Below are 19,994 nucleotides of genomic sequence, written 5' to 3' on the forward strand. Positions count from 1 at the left end.
AGAGCAGATCTAATTGGACTAATGACCATGGTCTGTATTTGGACTGCCCTTGGGTCAGGTGCAGTCAGTGTCTTGGAAGCAGTCAAGGTCTGCCTTGGGGTAGAGAATATGCCATGGTCCCTCATAGAGCAGGGACCATGGGGACAGAAGGTTTAGCCAAAAGAGCAGACATCCTAGTTGTGCATGATCCTTGTTCTTGAATAATTTATAGCCTCATTGAGGTTCTGATGATCTCATGCATGGGAAAGTGCTCCGTGTTTTAAATGTCAAACGGGAGTCACTGGGAAATCAAAATAGAGTCCAGAAAGCAAAGGATTTTGAAACTGAATTCTGCCAGTCAGTCACTAAGCCCTCTTGGCTTAAAAAAAAAGAAAAAGAACTAATTTATAAACACTGAACTCACGGGTTCATTTAGAAACATCAAATTAACAAATTCCTTGTAAGCGTCAAATAAAGTAATGTGGGAGGACTTTGTAAACCAGATTTTTTGTTGTTGTTGTTATAAGGATGATGATGACATATATTTACAAAATCATAAGAAGGACTTATTCAGGTATCAGAATGGGTGTGTCAAGTATTATTTGAATGTTCATGCCACTGCTTCCTATTACTAGCCATACTTACTGGACTAGCCTTTAACTTATTTGTGCCTCAGTCCTCTCCTCTGTAAAAGGAAGATAATAGCAGCTATCTCAGGGTTTCTTCTGAGGAACAGGGGAGCAAATATACTTAGAACCCCAGAGCAGTGTGTGACCAGTGTGAAGTGAAAGCTGCTCTATGCTTTTATTGTTATCCCCACTCCTAGCAGAACTCTTTCAGTCCAGATCGCAGAGCTTGGTGTAGACCTGTACGTGCGTGAGACCTGTACCCACAAGAGGAGTCATATCGAGGAGAAGTAGATTAGAAGGTGAGGGATGTTCAGCCAGATAAGACTGCCTCTTGGGGTGATGCATGGGGATCTGGGGAGCTGTGTGTTGAGAAAGGAAGAGGGAGAATTCTGAGTCTCTTGTAGCATAATGTAGATTTTTCTTCTCTGGTGAATTGGAGCCCAGGTGGGGAGAGCGTTCTAAGTCCATATCTCTGTTGAAGGAGATAAAAATTTCCATCTTTGACTTTCATTGACCTCCTAGTCCAAAGACCAATTCGATTCTGTGTCTGTCAAGACTGATTCATGCTGTACCACTACTATTATACATAAGCCTACAGATTAAGGTTGGAATCCCTTAGCCTGGTACCAACACCTGCCACAGTCTGATCCCCTGTCCTACTTTTCAGCCTCTGGGACCTTGGCTGAAACTTTACCAAATGAATCAAAATGCACATTGAGGTTGTTCTTAATGAAATAGTAAATCTTTTCATCTGCATTAGTTAAGTTCTAGTGTGAAACAAATTGCCCCAAAATTTAGCTGCCGCTTAGCACAAAATAACATTGACCATCTTACCGTTTCTTTGGTGGGAAATCCAGGGCTGGCTCAGCTGCATCCTCTGGCTCAAGATCTCTCTCAAGTCCAATCATTGTGTCGGCCAGGACTGGGGTCCTGTTGCAGCTTGCCTCGCAGGGGTGGCAGGAGCAGGGCTTGTTGCCTGTAGGCACACCCACACAGTTGGTGGGGTGCAGCTCTTTATGGGTTGTTGGAATGAACGCCTCAGTTCCTTGATGCCTGCTGGCTAGAGGCTGCCCTGAGTCCTTTGCATTGTGAGTTTCCCCATGGGGCAGCCCATAGCCCATAGCATGGCAGTAGGTTTCATTAGAGTGAACAAACAAAATCAGAGGAAGCAAGACCGCAGTGATGGACTTAGTCTCAGAAGTGACCTTCCATCACTTTTGCTATATTCTTCTCCTTTAGAGGCAGGCCACTGCTCCAGCCTGTACTCAAGGGGCATGAACACCAAGAGGTCACGTCAGTCATCTGAGAACCATTTTAGAAGCTGCCACCCACACTTAACACAATAGTGTGTTAATTAAAGTAATGCTTGTGACATATGTATACCTATGGCTAATTCATGTTGATGCATGGCAGAAATCAACACAATATTGTAAAGAAATTATCCTTCAACGAAAATAAATGAATTTTTTATAAAAATGTAATGTTCACTCCTATAACAACAGATATGTTCAGAGGCAATATAGTAGGGGTTTCATTCTGATTCATACGAAGTCAGAGAGGGTGAGGAGCTGGGTGCTTGGCTCTGCAGAGTTACTCAAACATGGATTTTAAGGGAGTCATTGTCATCTGAAAAAAAGCTGTCATCTAATATTTTTCTGGCTGGCAACATTTCAGAAGGCAGACAAAGAAAACAGAGGGAATACAGAGAGTAAAAGTGGAAGAAACTTCACGGGCATGTGTTTCATTGCCATTCAGTGTATTGACCAGGACTCAGTCACATGACCCCCCTCCCCCACCTGGAACGGGGCCTGGGAATTGCAGTTCCTCTTTGGCAGCTCTTTCCCAACAGTAGCTCCCCACTGTAGCAGAGGAGCATGGAGCTTTGGTAAACAGCCAGCCACGACCGCCACAGAGACTGCCATTTACAGAATGCTTTCACACCTATTATTTCATTTGGTTCTCATGGCGACCTATGCTACCAGCATTATTTTCCTCATTTTAAAGATAGGAAAACAGACTAGTATGCCTTTAGGACATAATTAGAACAGGATTCAAGTACCATCTCTGCCTCTTTCAACCTGTGTGACTGTAGATAAGTTTTTTAACCTCTCTGTGCCTCAGTTATCTCATCTGTGAAATAGGTACAACCAGACCTATCCAAATTCATTGTAAAGTTTTCATGTGTCACATGTAAATCCCTTAGCACTGTACGTGACATATCTTAATCAATATTCATTGTGAGGAAGATGATCACAGTATTATGTCTGAAGATAAAGATGCTCAAAAGATTTAAATGATTTATCCAAAACTACACAATTAATACATGACAGAGTCAGGATGGGAGTCTAGGGATTTTAAGTAACAGCTTCCCTATGTTTTAAGTTCTTGCTTGTCATGGAGTCCATTCATCAGATTCCTGTGTAAGGCGGCCCCGAGTCAGCCTTGAGCCAAAGACACAGTGTCCAGTGTCCCCTTCAACACTGCTTTGGTGGACCCAGCGTGCCAGGAGAATCAGTACTATACCGCCTTCTCAGCTCAATTGTTCCTCCTTAATTCTTGCCTTTACCTTTGGTATGAAACATGCTGACCAAGCATCTTCTTTTTATTTGTACTCTGAGGTCCTCCAAGGCCTATATTTCAAGGTCTTTGTTTATAAATAGGCTCTGTCTTACTAACTAGATAAAAGCACTGGAGATGATGTAAGATGAGATATTTCATTAGACACTTAAATTTTATCACATTTCTCCCAGGGGCTTATTCACATTGAAAAGAACAGAGTGGTTTTTGCATGTTAAATAGTCACCGAAGAACACAATTAGGTGGGGTAGTTTGGCCTGCATATGCTACAGATCCACCAGAAATGGCCAAGAGGTGTCATTAGAGGTTACAGTGCTCATTTTCATGGCATCTGCCATTTTTGTTAGGTAGAATGAGGATGAAGCATAAAGGGACACTTTGAATACTGTCACTGTCTCCAGGCAGTGGATTCGAGCCAGTGAGCAGATTCTCTAACTTCAGATCTCAGATTAGCGCATGACTCAGACCTTTTGTTTCAAGAGATTAAGACAAAGGACTTCTGGAATGAGCCAAAACTACATTAAATTCACTTGAGTGTGTGGATTACCAGCAGCAATTTTAGCTTTTATCAGGAAAAAAATGTCCATTAGTCTCTTGAAAATGCTGTCTTTCATCTTTTTTTGTAGCTGGACTATCACTTGATACAGATTTTGTCACATCATCTTTCCTGTCTGTGATATTGATTAGAATCTGTTTTTTAATTTTCTTCCTGGTGAAAAGCTATAAGTAGATTCATCCTGAGCATCTGCCTGTGTTACTGCCATACTCCATATCATTCTAACACCCTGACTTACATTCTCTTGCTCATTTTTGTGTGCACAAGGTTTTCTTCTTTATATTCCATATTCAGACTATCCAATCAAAAGATACGTCTATTTCAGAAGATTTTCCTCTTTCAAACTAGTTGAACAAGTGGTTGTTAATCTTTGTTCACGATCTTCTAAGAACCTCATTATTTCAGTATTTTTAATGCCAGAGAAAATAGAGACAAGATCTTTTTAATGCCAGGCATTTGAATTAAAAAGAGGAAAAAAATAAATTTGTCATCTAAATATATCTGAATAGCCAGATCTGGATCATAAAAAATGACCTGAATTGTAATAAAATGGTGTTAGAAGATCAGGCGGTCTTCCCAGGTAGTAAAGCACCCATCTGCCAATGCAGGAGATGCAAGAGATGCAGGTTCAATCCCTGAGTCAAGAAGATCCCCTGGAGGAGGACATGGCAACCCACTCCAGTATTCTTGCCTGGAGAATCCCATGGACAGAGGAGCCTGGCGGGCTACAGTCCACGGGGTCACAAAGAGTCAGACATGACTAAAGCAACTTAGCATGCACGCATGTACAGGAGACTCAGGCATCTCATGACTTCAGGTTGTATGAAACTTCCTGGGGTACCACCTTCAGTTCCATCTCAGTGACTGTACAACATGCCCCCACTCCCTTCCAGGAACCAATGTCCATGAGGCCCAGAACATTCTCAGTAACAGCGGACTCCCCATCACTTCAGCTGTCGACCTGGAGGATGCAGCCAAGAAAGCTGTGGCCAGTGTGGCTAAGAAGTGATGCCTTGCCCTGATCCCTTGGAAGAAGTGCACTTACCCATAAAAAGGGATGGTTCTCTCACCACTGTGAAGAAAATGGTTATTCCATTGGGGAAAAAGGAGGGGTGGGGAAGGGGAAGAGTAAGAATTTCAAGTTTTTTTGTTTAAAAAATTTAAATCTGTATTTTTTTGAATAAGATATCTAGACAGCTTAATTTGCCTTATAGCCTTTATTAATTTAATGACCTGCATTCGCATAATTTTCTGTCTTAGTGAGTCAGCTCACCATTGTTTTGCCAATTTCAGGGAGCAGTCTACAAGGCCAAACAGTGTGTGTGTATACAGCATTTGAGATCAGGCCCTGGTTCATTTGCAGCTATTTTGGTGAACATTTGTATTGTGTTAAAAAAAAAAAAAATGCATGCTGTAAAAAAAAAAATAGTCAGACAAGATTACATTGAACAGATTTGCCATCAAAAAGGTGCAGCTAAGACACTGAAACAAGTAGCTGTTATAAACTGCAAGAGTTTTTACTATTTTGAATTCCAACATGTTTAGAAAATCCATGAAATATATTTTACAATGGAAGATTCATAATTAATACCACATACATGTATCCTACCATTTGCCTTAATATTGAATATGCTGTTTACCTCATACTAAAAATGAAGCCAGAAGCCTTATTTGTGATTTTGGAGTAGAAATTTCTCTTTTAACATCAGAACTGAAGGTTGATTCTTATGGAAATCTCTGGTTGACTCATTTCAAGAATAGACAACACTGAAATCAAATTATGCTGTGAGTGTCACTGTCTTTTCTCCCTTCCTGTTTCCCCCCTGAATCTACCACCTGGGAAAATGTAATTGAGAGAATGTGGCTTTTTTGCATAGTGTCCATTTTTGTGGTGGGAAAGAATGTGATTTAGGTTTGTGTTAAAATTTTGGTAAATTTTTATCTGTATGTAAATTTGAATAAAATCCTCTGTTTTATAAACTCTAAGATCTGTGTATTTCTCATTTTAATCTATTTTACTTATCAATGTTTTTTTTCTTTTACTAAGATACTAGTGTCTTAGGCAGTATAGCCAGAGATAGAAAATTTGGGTTGTCCCAGGGTTATTCCAGTTCTACTCAACTTTTTCAGTGACTGTATCTGTTAGGAGATTACTTAATCAAAGGATGAAAATTTTATACACCCTGAAAGCCCAGGTAAGTGCCACAAATACCCAACAGTTAAAACATGGCCTTAGTTTGCGTAGCATTGTAGGAAATATTCAGACATAATCTCCTCCCACTTACACGGCTCAGGTTCCAACATGAGCTGCTTTCCTCTCAACGTACAAATGTGTCATAGACCATACTTTTTTTAACCAGTTTTACGTTGCTCTCAAAAGCTTCATATCTGGACAGAAGCACCATTGTTTTATAGATCTGTGTTTATCATGGAGGAAGAACTCATTTTATAGATCGGCCGTACACCCTTTATTAATTGTTACACAGTACATGAAAAATATTAACAGTGTCTTTTTAAGTGTGTTTTGATTTTGATAGCTTTACTAGTCAGTATTGTAAAAGAAATAATGTATACTCTATCAATTAGACAAAAACTACATATTTGAATCCTTTAGCCTTTGTTAAGGCTTGTGTTAATCTGGCTGTGTATATGGATATTTCTAATCAATACAGTTTGGAGGAGGGGGTAAAGAAATGAAATCATTCGTGTGATTATTTTGTTAAATAACAACAAAGAGCCCTTTGTTTTCAAAGACTTGGGAAGCTATATTTTCTTGGAAGCTCAAAATATTGAGTTGGTGTGGTTTGCATAGTATCCCTGGTGCTGAACACAGTACAGTTTCCATGGATTTTTATGGAGTGAATTACTGGTATGTGTTAAGGCACAGCCACACAGACGGAGGGTACACAGGAGAATTGGGGACAATTGGTGGTGTGGATCTGAAGCCTATATATTACCTACTCCAGTGTGTCCTGTATTTCTGACCGTCTGATGTCCCCTTCAAGTCTGCAGCTGTACTATATGTAAGGGTGAAAAATAATTTCCTTTAAATCTGATCAGTATTTGTTATACATGGCCCTATCCTAAACAAGAAATCTATGAAAGGAAGTGAGAGTCTAAATACAGTACTCAAAGAAGCTTAAAGAGTAATACACACTTTTTACCCAAACTGCTTTGCATGTAAGATTTTAATGGGCTTGCTAGTCTATCCTGTCAGTCTCGTAGAACCAGCATCAAATTAAGAGGGGATTGAAGTCCTGACCTTCCCACTTAACCAACATTCACTTCTTTGGGTTGAACAACCTCTTGTATTTGTATAAGCTCTTTTGCAATGGCAAAAAACCAACTCAAGCTTAAGAAAAAAGGTTGAGAGGGGGAGGATGGTTTTGTTCTTGTAATTACAAAAGGCAGACATTTTCAGCTACAGTTAAGGCTAGATCCAGAAACTCAGAGCCTCAGAATGTGAACTCTGCATCTCAGAGATGCTGGTCTCTGTGTTGGTTTCATTCTCAGATGGGCCATTTCCACAAGGTGGCAAAATGGCTGCTGGCCATCCCAGGTAGGTATTCTCAAAAGTTTGCATCCATAAGAGAGAAAGAATGGGGCAGGGGGCAAGAAAGAGTAAAGGATGAAAGGAAGGGAAGGGAGGAGGGAGGGAGAAGGAAAAGGAAAGGAAGGAAGGAAGGTTGATTCTCTCGTGGCAATTCTAAGAAATATCCCAGAATTTAGATGACGATTTTCGGTCAGAAACTTACCTCTGAACCAGTCCTCTGGTCAAGAGTTTACAGGGCTCTGATGAGTCCTCTCTGGGTTAAATCCCCACTTGTTGGCCTGATAACGAGACCACCCTCATTCAAACTACCAGAGCTGAGAGTAAGAAAAGGAAGGGGTAATTCCATAAGAAACCTGGGGATCTCATAAGAAGAAAGTGTTTTCTGGAAAGGAAAAAAAAAAAGATTACCACACTCATCATCCATAGAGCAATGATGTTGAACAAGTTGTTCTATAAGGACTCTTCCAACTCTGAAATGTCATGATTTTATTTTATTAATTTCTCATCATTTCTTGGCAGTCCATTCTTAACCTATGCATACAAGTTACCAGGTTTTTTTAATAGATGCTGCTTGAGTCATCTAAATATTTGACCTTGATTTATTTGTCTAGAGCAGTAATGTGAACTTAAGAAGTAATGGCATTGAGGCTCTTAGCTCAATTTTGGTTTTCTATTTAAGTTTTAATTCAACTCATGAAATAGTAAAATAGGTAGGAAACTTTGAATGACCCTATTAGATCTGTGAATCATTTAATTTGTTATTTTACAGTTTATATACTATGACCATCCTTCTCAGTTTGCTATCAGCATGAAAATAAAGGTATTGTCCTAAAAATTATATTATTTATATTCAATGTCTTAATAAAAATGAGAAGAAAAAATGTTTTGACATTTCTAAATTAAACATTTAAAACTGATTATTTGTAGGATACAGTGTATGGTCAAGTAAAATAAATATAAAAATCATATAATCATGGTAAAAAATACTGTGAAGAGCAGGAAAAGCTATGTTTTTCCATTTCCTTCTACATATGAAGTTGGCAAATGTAGGCCTGAGGGACTATATAGTTTTATTGACACAGCCATGCCATTTATTTACATTCTGTGGTGGTTTTCATGCCACACCAGCAGAATTAAGTAACTATGATAGAAAATTCATGGCCCTAGACCATTTACTCTAGACCTTTACAGAAAAAGTTTGTCAACCCCTTCTCTCAATTAAAAAAAAAAAATTACAATATTATTCTCACAATGACAGCCCAGATTATTGTTTCTAAATCTGGGAAAGGCCAGATTTAGGCATTAAAGTGAAACAAATAAGTAGAAAACAGGATCTCTGACCTTTGCATTTTAAACCCAATGCAAATTGATTTGTCTACAAAAGGAAATTTGCCAATGAACACCTTTTTAACTATGTTACTTTGTTTCTTTCCATCACCCCAAGAAGTGTTCGCACATAGCTAGGTGTGCTTCTGAAATACGCTATTCTTAACTACTTACAGGTGTGTTGGAATAACATCAAATCATGGCTATGAATATTGAACTCCCAAAGAGCTGTACCTATTGAGTCATACTCAAAGTGGTCCTTGCTAATTTTTGTGCATAATTTAATTTTGGGGTCCTGGGAAGATAGTAAGAAAGCGAAGAAAAATTATTTCAGTGCACCTGATCTCTGCAGTGTTGCTATAAAGGCATTATTACATTTTATCTTGAGGAACAGTAGCATAGTGAGATGAAGTTGCTCTGCTAAAGTTACAGAGTTAGTGGCAAGAATTTAGGCTTCTGGTTTTGGTCGAGTTCTATCACTTCTAGTGCATCATTGTTCAGTAGAACTTCTGTGATGATGGTGATGGTAAGTATTGGTGCTAGCCAGTATGTGGCTACTAGCCACATGAGGCTATTAAGCACTGAAAACTTAATTTTAAAGATTACTTAATTTCGATAATAGTCTTAGTAGACACCTGAAACTTCCCTAGCCTTCCAGTGGTTAAGACTCCATGCTTCCAATGCAGGGGGTGGTGGTTGTATCCCTGATCGGGAACTAAAATCCCACATGCCATATGGCAAAAAAAAAAAAATTTAGCCACTTGTTGCTGGTAGCTACCATTTTGGACAGCATAGCCCTTCAGTCTAAATCTAGTGGGTTTTTATGCATTACTTTGACGTCAGAGGAGCTCACATTGATTCAGCACTTACTATGTTCCAGAAACTTTACAGATGTTGCCTTAATTAATCTTAGCATCTCTGTGAATCTTTCATTCCTCTATTACAGAGGAAATGTTTTACAGGTGATATATATCTCAGGGAAGGTATAACATGATCAAGAACATAGAATTAATATTTGACCGGTCAGAATTCAACTCTGATCTGAGTCCAAAACTAGTGTCTTTTTGTTTAAATCTGTTGGAGCCTAAATTCAATACAGTTTTGCTGCTGATAGTGATGGATAATTGGAAAGAATGTTGGAGGTAAAGATATTTAACAAGCTGAATACTTGAGTGTTTTGCCCTTTAGTGTACCCCCTGCCCTGGGAAGGAAAATTTAAAAGCTGAAAGATTGCCCTCTGCAGTTGGACAAGTTGTATAGACTGTAATGGGAATGGCACGTTTCCATACCCACATAGTAAAGTCTAAGATAGGGGCCGCTTTCTGGGACTTAATTCCAAGTGCTTTCTTGTTAATACACTGCCTTCTCTAATACACAGAATGATGACAAAACAAGACAACAGGCAGAGGGATAGGAGGGGTAAAAGCTGAGACAGTGTTACCATAGCAGTAGGAGAAAATTAAGTGTATCATATTCTTCTGGACAATTTAGATCCATAACTCTTGTCTCATGTCTTGATATTCAAAATAGGCCAGCAGCAGTTCGCAGGTATATTATGCCAAATTTCACAAATCCAAAATTAATTAGATTTTATATGTTAACTGTGAGAAAATACATTTTTTTCTTGTTCTTCCATTATGTGCACCGGAAGTATGTGGAGGCATTTTTTTTTTTAACTGGGAGCCCTTTTAGCCCTTTTCCAGCTAGAGGAGAAAGAAATGAAATAGAATCATTATCTAGCAGTCATTTAGAGATCTGTTCTCAGAGATCAGACAGAGACTTTTATGGACTACAAGATTTGGAGGTTCTTATTTGGAGTTTAAGTTATATTTTAATGTTGAATATTCATGTACTCTAAATCCTTATAATTATTTTTCCTCAAAAAAAAATTTTTTTGACTTTGTATTAAGAGTACAATCTGCAAACAAAGACAAGTTGAATATATTAAAATAAAATAACTTCAACTATTTGCAGAAAGTTTTTCCAGAGAGTGCTAACAACCCAAATGTCTATCAGCTTATGACTGGATAAATGAAATGGTGTATATCCATATTTATCAATAAAAAGAATGAAGTACAGGAATGCTACGGTATGGATGAACTGGAAACCTCAAAAAATTTAATGAACCTCCATTAAACCAAATGAAGGAATACAGTCACAAAGGCCACATATCATGTGATCCCACTTTTAGAAAATGTCCACAGTACATAAATGTAAAGAAATAGCATGTAGATTAGTGTTTGCCAGAACTAGAGAGGAGAGGAGAATGGGGAGTGACTCCTAATGGGTTTTCATTTGGGACGGCAAAAATGTGAAATGAGATAGTTGTGGTGGTTACACAACTTGAATATACTGAATACTAATAAACTGTATACTTTTCAGTGATAAATTTTATACTATATGAATTCTCAGTAAAGCTATTCTAGATTCAGGATGGATAGATGCATAGATAGATAGGAGGACTTGTATTAGGAGTTGCATGTGTTAATAAAGACATAAGTTGGGTTTTATTTCCTGCTCTTCATTTATATTATCTCATGGACACAATCAGGTGACCTTAGAGACAGTGATCATTTTGTACATGTGTTCATGGGAAGAATAGTTAGTAACCTTTCTTTCTGGATTTCAAAGAAACAGCTATTACTTTCTGAAAAACATTTCATCCTTTACTTTAAAAGTCATTTTTTCCTACCTTCAACACTTTCTCTTAAACATTTAAGTCTATTTTATAAATTGCCCCTGGTTTTATATAGTTGCTTTAAAAATTGCCTTTTAAAGATGCCTTTTTACACATTAATAAGAATCCTTTACATTTCTGTTAAGTTTTTAGAATATTGTAGTTTGTGTGTACATGACATTTATAAGCTTTCAGATATTGCATGTGAATTTCAAAAAAAAAAATAATAAATTATTTGAATTCATTGGAAATACATTAAATTGCATTTTATAGGTTTATTTTAATTTTTTTACAAAAGTCCAATTATATTAACAAGAAAGTAAATAAACAAGGTTGGCAAGAATATAGGGAGGTAGATACACCCCTTTCGTGTGTAATTGTTTTGTAATCAGTAAAACCTTTCTGGAGGGCAGTTTTTTAGTAAGGCTCAACGGCTGTAAAAATGTTCATAGTTAAGGGGCAAGTGGCCAGCATGATGGAGTAGGAAGAACCTGAGCTCACCTCCTCGCACCTGAATTGTAACTATTTAAAGAGCAACTATTGATAAGAACAACCTGAAGACTAGCAGAAAAAATCCTTCACAACTAAAGATATAAAGAAATAACCACAGTGAGTTGGGTAGGAGGGGCGGAGTCTTGGTCATAACCCACACCTCAGGTAAGTAACTCCCAAACAGGAGGATAATCACAACTGTAGAGATTCTCCCTAAGTAACAGTGGGTCCAAGCCCCATGTTAGGCTCCCCAGCCCAGGAATTCTATACCAGAAGAGCCCCCAGAACACCTTGCTTTGAAGACCAGTGGGGCTTACTTTCAGTAGAGCTAGAGGACTGTAGGAAACAGATTCTGCTCTTAAAGTTTGCACCCAGAATCTCACAGTCTTCGAGACCCAGGACAGGAAGCAATAATTTGATTGAGCCAGGTTAGATGCACTAGCTGATCTTGGATATTCCTGGAGAGGGAGGAGGCAACTGGGACTCATCCTGAGGACATAAATGCTGGGCATTGCCATTTTGAGGAGCTCATTCTACCATGAGAACACTGATGCTGTGTGAGTTGCATTTTGGAATACTCCCTCTGGCTTATTAGCCCTGAGATCTGATATCCCTCACTAGCCAGTCAACTGGAGCTTCCCCAAGATAAGCCGCTAGTCATGTGGGGTCGCAGCTCCAACCCCACTGGCATGACATCAACTTCAGGATCCCTGCAGCGCTGTAGCCAATTAGATCACAACCCAGCCCACTCATGAAAGGGCTGTCATCAAACTTGGAACTCCTGAGCCCCAGCTCTGCCCACTATCAGGCCAACACTACCTCCAGGATCCACAGATCTGCAGACAGCCACTCCAAGACCAGGCTGTACTCACTAGCAGGACAGCACCAGGACTGGGACTTCTGAGTCATGCAGCCAGCCATTCCATGACCCAGCATCATCCACCAGTAGCCAGCAACATTCACACTAGGCTGGAGTTGGCAGCCCACTGGGTCAGGGCCAGCCACACCTATCAGAGTGCCCATAGTAGTCAACCCTATCATAACAGAAGGGCCTACACAGCCCACACTCCTAGAGCATATACTTCTGGATATTTTTAAACACTAAATTAAAAAGATATATGCACCCTTATATTCAATGCAGCATTATTTACAGTAGCCAAGATATAGAAGCAGCATATGTGCACATCAATAGATGAACAGATAAAGATGTTATAGACACACAATAGAATAGTACTCAGCCGTTAAAAGAATGAAATACTGCCATTTGCAACAACATGGATGGACCTAGACAGTATTGTACTCATTGAAATAAGTCAAGCAAAGAAAGACAAATACTGTATAATTTATATGTGGAATCTAAAAAACAAAACAAACATAACGTCATAGACACACTTGATTGCCAGAGGGATCGGGTGATTGGAAGAGAGCAGCAAGTGAGGGAGATTAAGAGGTACAAACTTTAAGTTAAAAAATGAGTCGTAGGCTGGGAGGGATTGGGGGCAGGAGGAGAAGGGGACAACAGAGGATGAGATGTCTGGATGGCATCACTGACTCGATGGACATGAGTTTGAGTGAACTCCGGGAGTTGATGATGGACAGGGAGGCCTTGCGTGCTACGATTCATGGGGTGGCAAAGAGTCGGACACGACCGAGCAACTGAACTGAACTGAAGTATGAAATAAAATATGTGATGAATATAGTCAATGGTTATGTAATATCATCATTTGGTGACAGATGACACCTAGATTTATCATCATACTCATTTTGAAATGTTTAGAAATATGGAATCACAATGTTGTGTACCAGGAATTTAACATAGTGTTGTAAGTCAAAACCATTAAAACAAATTCATAGAAAAAGAGATTAGATTTGTGGTTATTAGAGACAAGGGTTAGAAGTAGGAGGAATTGGATGAAGATAGTCAAAAGGTACAAACTTCCAGTCAGAAGATAAATATTAGGAATGTAGTGTACAACATACAACATAACTAGTATAATTAATTGTGGTGTATGTTATGTGTGAAACTTGTTAAAGAGTGAATTCAAAGGTTTTCATCACAAGAAAGCACTATTTTTTCTATTTCCTTTGTATCTATACGAGATGATAAATATTCACTAAATTCCTTACAGTAATCATTTCATGATGCATGTTACTAAAATCATGCTGTACACCTTAAATTTACACAGTGCTGCATTCAGTTGTATCTCAGTAAAACTGAAAATGTCAAATATAAAAATATTTCTTAATGCTCATAATTTTACCTCTTCAGAGTTTGGAAATGACTGCTCTGTGGCAACAGGTGAATCAGAAAGAGGGAAAACTGGCTTGATCTGACTGAAGCAATGGCTGGAAGCTCTGTGCTAAAAGCAGGAATGATTTGATGCCAAAGGATATTTTTCCTCACCATCACTGAGGAAACGTGAATGGTAACAGCACACACTACTAATTACATTAAGATGACCCTGGCCCAGTGGAACAGTTTCCATCTGCTCCCCTGGAATTTTCACCACTGGCACACAGACTGAGGAAAGGAGTTGAATATCACCTTATAGGTCTCAGACAGGTAGGCAGCTGATCTCTGATAAGGTGGACAGTGACTCAAAGAGGATTGGCACATACTATTTCATAACAAAGACAATAACAAAGAGATCAACTGTGTCAATCATGAGCAAGAAAATGAAGAACGTAATATGTCCTATTATAACCTACAACTGACCTCTTTTGGAAAAACATGAAACATATTACTCAAGATAGAGAAAACAAATTCTTGATAGAGCTTCATCGTATGGAAGACCCTAAGAAGAATATTCAGTTAATAAACAAAAAACATGCTCATAATGACTTACAGAGAAAAAGAAGCTACAGACACCAAGAGAGGACCAGAACAACACTATTCAAGAACTAATAAGTCACAAAGTTCAATAAATCTTAAATATATTGCAGTGCACAGGAGACCCCACACTCACAATGAGGAGTTTTCCAGCCCAAATGTCGTTAGAGTCAAAGTTGAAAAGCCCTCATTTAGCTGCATTTGTTAACGTAACTATAGTAAATATGGGTTATTTGTATCATTAAAGATACTGAAAGAAAAAATACTAAAGGAGAGAAAAGCTGAAACACTGACTTAAATGAAGGATTGTATGATTCACAATGAATGCAAAGGGGAAAATAAAGAAATTAAAGCACTTAGGAGAAAATAACAAAGCCAAGAATAATACAATATAAGGAAAATTGGTGGCAGTGAAAAAGGGATACCAGCAACTGAAAATGAAAGTTAATTTAAAGATATTGATAGAAGAAAATCTCATTGAAAAGAACGTAGAATTGTGCCTCAACCATGAAAAGAACAGTATACTCCAGGAAATATCAGTAACAAATATTTGATTTTAAAGCCCAAATTTCTCAACTTTGAGAGCAGAGAATCTTTCACTGCCTAAACATGCAAATGAGAATATACAAGAGAAAAGCAATCATACTGGACTTATATTTTTCTCTATAACCAACTTTTAATATCAAAAGACATGAAACAAAATCTGTAAAATTCTTAGGGAAAGAAAATGTCACCCAAAAATATCTTAGCCAACTAAGTGAGCACTTTTGTCATGTTACTGTCTGTGAAAATATTAGGAATAACTTCAAAAATCTAAGTACAGGTAATTGAGCAAATAAACTATATAGTTTCCAACTGGTGGAATACTATGCAACCATTAAGAATGATGAAGTAGATACAGGCTTATTTGTGAAAAAGTGTTCCTGATATACATTATAGTAGTTAGACATAATAGATACCTACAGGACATTTCATCCAAAAGCATCAGAATACACATTCTTTTCAAGTGCACATGGTATGTTCTCCAGGATAGTTCATTTTCTAGGCTATAAAATTTCAACAAATTTAAGAGGATAGACATTATATCATTTCTGACCATCAAGGTATGAAATGAGAAATCAATTACAGAAATAAAGATAAAGACAAACACATGTAGACTAAATAGCGTGCTAATTAAAAAATCCTGGGTCAGTGAGGAACTGAAAAAGGAAATCAGAAAATATCTCAGTCAGTCAGTCAGTTCAGTCACTCAGTCCTGTCGGACTCTTTGCAACCCCATGAATCACAGCGCGCCAGGCCTCCCTGTCCATCACCAACTCCCGGAGTTCACTCAAACTTACACGTCCATGGAGTCGGTGATACCATCCAGCCATCTCATCCTCTGTTGTCCCCTTCTCCTGCCCCTAATCCCTCCCAGCATCAGGGTCTTTTCCAATGAGTCAGCTCTTCACAAGACAAATGCAAATAAAAACATAACCATCCAAAAGTCTGTGGTATATAGCAAAAGCAGTTCTTGGAAGTTAATAGTGATACAGGCATACCTCAAGAAAAAAAGAACAAAAAATTCTCAAACAACCTATTTTCTGACAGATAAAGAAGAACAAACAAAGCACAAAGTCAGAAAAAGGAAAATATTAATAAAGATCAGAGTAAAGAAATAAAATGGAAACCACCCCCCCCCCAAAATAAAAAGCTAGCTGAAAAGATCAATGAAATCAAGAACTGGTTTTTTGAAAAGATAATCAAAATTGAGGAACCTTCAGCCAAGATCATTAGGGGAAAAAAAAAGATGACCCAAGTATACAGACACAAACACAAAGAAATGAAAGAGGAGAAATTAACAACTGATATTTCAGAGATAGAAGCAATCATAAGAGAAAACCGCGAACAGTTATATACCAACAAACTAGACAATCTAGAAAGCATGGATAAATTCCTAGAAACATACAATCTTCTAAAACTACATCAAGAAGTAGATAATCTGAAGAGACCTATCACTGCAACTGTTCAGTTCAGTTCAATGACCCAAGTATCACTGCAATTGAAATTGAATCAATAATCAAAAAATTCCCAACAAAGTTCAGGACCAGATGGCTTCACGGAGAAAATCTACCAAACACGGAAAGAAGAGCTAATACCTGTCCTTATCAAACTATTCCAAAAAACTTAAGAGGAAGGAAGACTCCCAGATTCATTCAATCTGGCCACCATTACCCTGATGCCAAAACCAGACAAAGACAAAACAAAAAAAGAAAATTACAGAGTAATAACTGGGATTAATATAAATACAAAAATGATCAACAAAATATTAGCAAGTTAATTCAATGATGTACAAAATTGATTCCATACCATGATCAAAAAAATAACCACCAGCAAAGGAAAAAGACAACCTATGGAATGGGAGAAAACATTTGCAAACAATACGTCTGATTTTCCTTTCCTTATCACTTCAGTCGTGTCCGACTCTGTGCGACCCCATAGACGGCAGCCCACCAGGCTCCCCCATCCCTGGGATTCTCCAGGCAAGAACTCTGGAGTGGGTTGCCATTTCCTTCTCCAATGCATGAAAGTGAAAAGTGAAAGTGAAGTCGCTCAGTCGTCTCTGACTCTTCGCGACCCCATGGACTTCAGCCTACCAGGCTCTTCCACCCATGGGATTTTCCAGGCAAGAGTACTGGAGTGGGTTGCCATTGCCTTCTCCGATGTCTGATAGGGGTTAATATCCAAAATGTATAAGCAAATTACTGTTTGTAAAACAAATAAGGTATACGAATGTAATGTACAGCATAGGGAATGTAATCAGTATGATAACTTTAAATGGATTATAATCTATAAAAATATTGAATCTATTTCATACACCTTAAACTCATATAATGTTGCAAATCAACTATAGTTTAATTTAAAAAGTGCTCATAATATATGCTGCAGAAGAATAGTAACAGTATATGAGATAATATTTTAAAGAATTTGTTCATACATTTGTATCTGTGTGCATAGAAAATTTATGGTAAGGATATAAATTAATTTTGTTTTATTTTAATTTAATTTATTGGTTCTCAACTGGGGACAATTTTTCTCCCCCAAAGGTATCTGGCAATATCTGAGACTTTGTTTGTTACAACTGGGAAAATGCACCTCACTTCTAGTAGCTCTGAAAATACAGCTAAATATCCTCACACACAGGACAGCCTTCCACAAGGAAAAATCCTCCTGCCCAAATTAATAGGACTGAGATTGAGAAAACCTGACTTAACTCTATTTACTAATTTGCTATAGCAAATAAGGGTTACTGATATAGTAAAAAATAAAGTTACCCAGAAATGCTGTATCAATCGAAACTGGAGTAGATTTTGCTTAGTAGATGAATGTGTTCAAGTCAAAAAGATGTAAATTCATTTTTGTATATAGTCCTTTGTTAGGGGTCTTGACTTAATTTGCAATGCAAATTTGCAACCTCCACTAAGTGAAAACTTAGTAAAGCATACTGTTCTTTTAAATAATGTTCTATGTTGGGAGAATAAAGACCAAATTAGAAAAGAAAATATGGTCAACACAGAACCAAGTAAAAGTATATTTTTAAACTGCTATATTTAAATAACATATTAAGATCTCCTCATTCACTTTATATTGTAATATCACAGAATACATGATAATTTAATTTTGGGCCTAGGATTGGAATAATTTGTGATTCTCAACTAGTATATATTTCATGGGTATACCCCCCAATATTGTTCAATACATAGGAATTATTTTTTTCTACAGTATGAGTTATGAGATATTAGGAGTGTTCTGTTGTTTGGAGTCCCTTAAACCTTTGAAGTATGGGTGTCTAATATTCTAATACTTGAAATTACGCCCTATTAAGTTCAAGTGATGTATGTCAAATAGTATGTGGATCTATGTTGAAGATTTTCGTGGTGAAAAAACTTGTTTTTTAGGTAGAAGCGTAGTGTAAGGACAAGCCAGCATTGCAGAAAACATGATTGGTTAAGGGGAACATGGCAGACTTTGCCTCCCGAGTATGTAAAAATTGTGTTTGAGCTATTCAACAGTTTTTCCCAACCAGCAACAGAGTGCTGGAGAGGACCAAGTGCTGCTTAAACGTATCATCACTTAAGTGCTCGGGTTGCAAATATGGCTAGTATTTTGCAGGGTCTACAGAGTCTTTTTGTCCTTGGAAGCATATCTAAAATTCTAGTTCTTGAAAGTGTGCCATGAGCACAAAACCTCTTCAGCATCCCCAGCAAATGTCATTTTAAAATTAGAGCTTGAAAAATGTAGCTAATTAAGTTTAATTCAAACAAATGTTTATCTAACATCTGCTCTTCCCCAGCAACATGGCAGCTGCTGGGAGAACACAGTGAAAGTGGAAGTGTTACTTGCTCAGTCATGTCTGACTCTGCGGCCCCATGGACTAAGCCCCCAGGCTCCACTGTCCTTGAAATTCTCCAGGCAAGAATACTGGAGTGAGTTGCCATTTCCCTCTCCAAGGAATCTCCCAGACCCAGGGATCGAACCTGGAAATCCTGCATTGCAGATAGATTCTTTACTGTCTGAACCAATAAAGACAAACCCTCTACTCAAGGAGTGGATCATCCAGATGTGCTTAGAACCACTTCCTGACACTTGATAGAACTTAGGAAAGTAATGGAAAAATGAAACGCTAGAAACAGCTGAGAAAAATTTTCCATAGATGATAATCATACCATGGGTTCATCTAATGTGTATGTCAATCTGAGGGATTTTGTCTTTGGGAGCAACTTTTATGCATTAAAAAGATTTTTCAGAGATTCAAATTGATTTAAAAGTTAATAATTGATTGTTATAAATTTTAAAACTTACTTTCTAAATTTATAGATGATCTTATTCTATTTGTACATCTATCTGATTCTATCAAATCACTTTAAGTGGCCTTTGATTCATGTTTTGATCTGTTTTTAAGCTTAGTGAAATGTCTTTAAACACTTAAACACTCAAACTGTCATACAGATTTAATATGTTCCATTTTCTTGAGTGTTCTCAATTTTATGACAAGCCATGCCAAGAATTTAAGGAATCCTTACAAATCTAATAAATTAAAGTTTAAATAGTCATTCTTAAATTATCTTAAATGTGCTGATATTGTTTATGTGCTTAGCAAAATTCAGTTTAAAACCCAAGTCTTTTTCAAGTGCTCATATACACATGCTGGATTGAAAACTTGATGCTTACTTGTTAATCTAAATATTTCTTACACATGACAAGTGCACAGAATACCATATTTTACACAAATGTATTGAACATTTTCAAGTCTTAAACATTTCTTTACCTGGGCTAGCTGCAGTATTAAAAGCTAGTCACTTTGGCCTGGACAGAGGAGGGTGGAGCACCTCTTT

At 37.7% G+C, this 19,994-nt stretch overlaps 1 protein-coding gene across 2 annotated transcripts in view; it reads left to right on the top strand.

Annotated features, from left to right (window-relative positions):
* The window catches only part of SUCLG2 (succinate-CoA ligase GDP-forming subunit beta), a 341,482-nt gene that overhangs the window by 282,903 nt on the left and 38,585 nt on the right, over window positions 1–19,994 (top strand). Inside the window, exon 11 of one of the 2 annotated variants that reach the window (XM_006070058.4) lies at window positions 4,635–5,727. The exons of the other annotated variant lie outside the window; for it this stretch is intronic. Within the exon in view, the coding sequence (XP_006070120.1) occupies window positions 4,635–4,750 (116 nt within the window). The 3' untranslated portion in view covers window positions 4,751–5,727. Of the gene's footprint in view, window positions 1–4,634; window positions 5,728–19,994 lie in introns of those variants that run through there. 2 annotated transcript variants of the gene reach the window in all.

This window comes from Bubalus bubalis, chromosome 21, assembly GCF_019923935.1.
Source record: "Bubalus bubalis isolate 160015118507 breed Murrah chromosome 21, NDDB_SH_1, whole genome shotgun sequence".
NCBI lineage: Eukaryota > Metazoa > Chordata > Mammalia > Artiodactyla > Bovidae > Bubalus > Bubalus bubalis.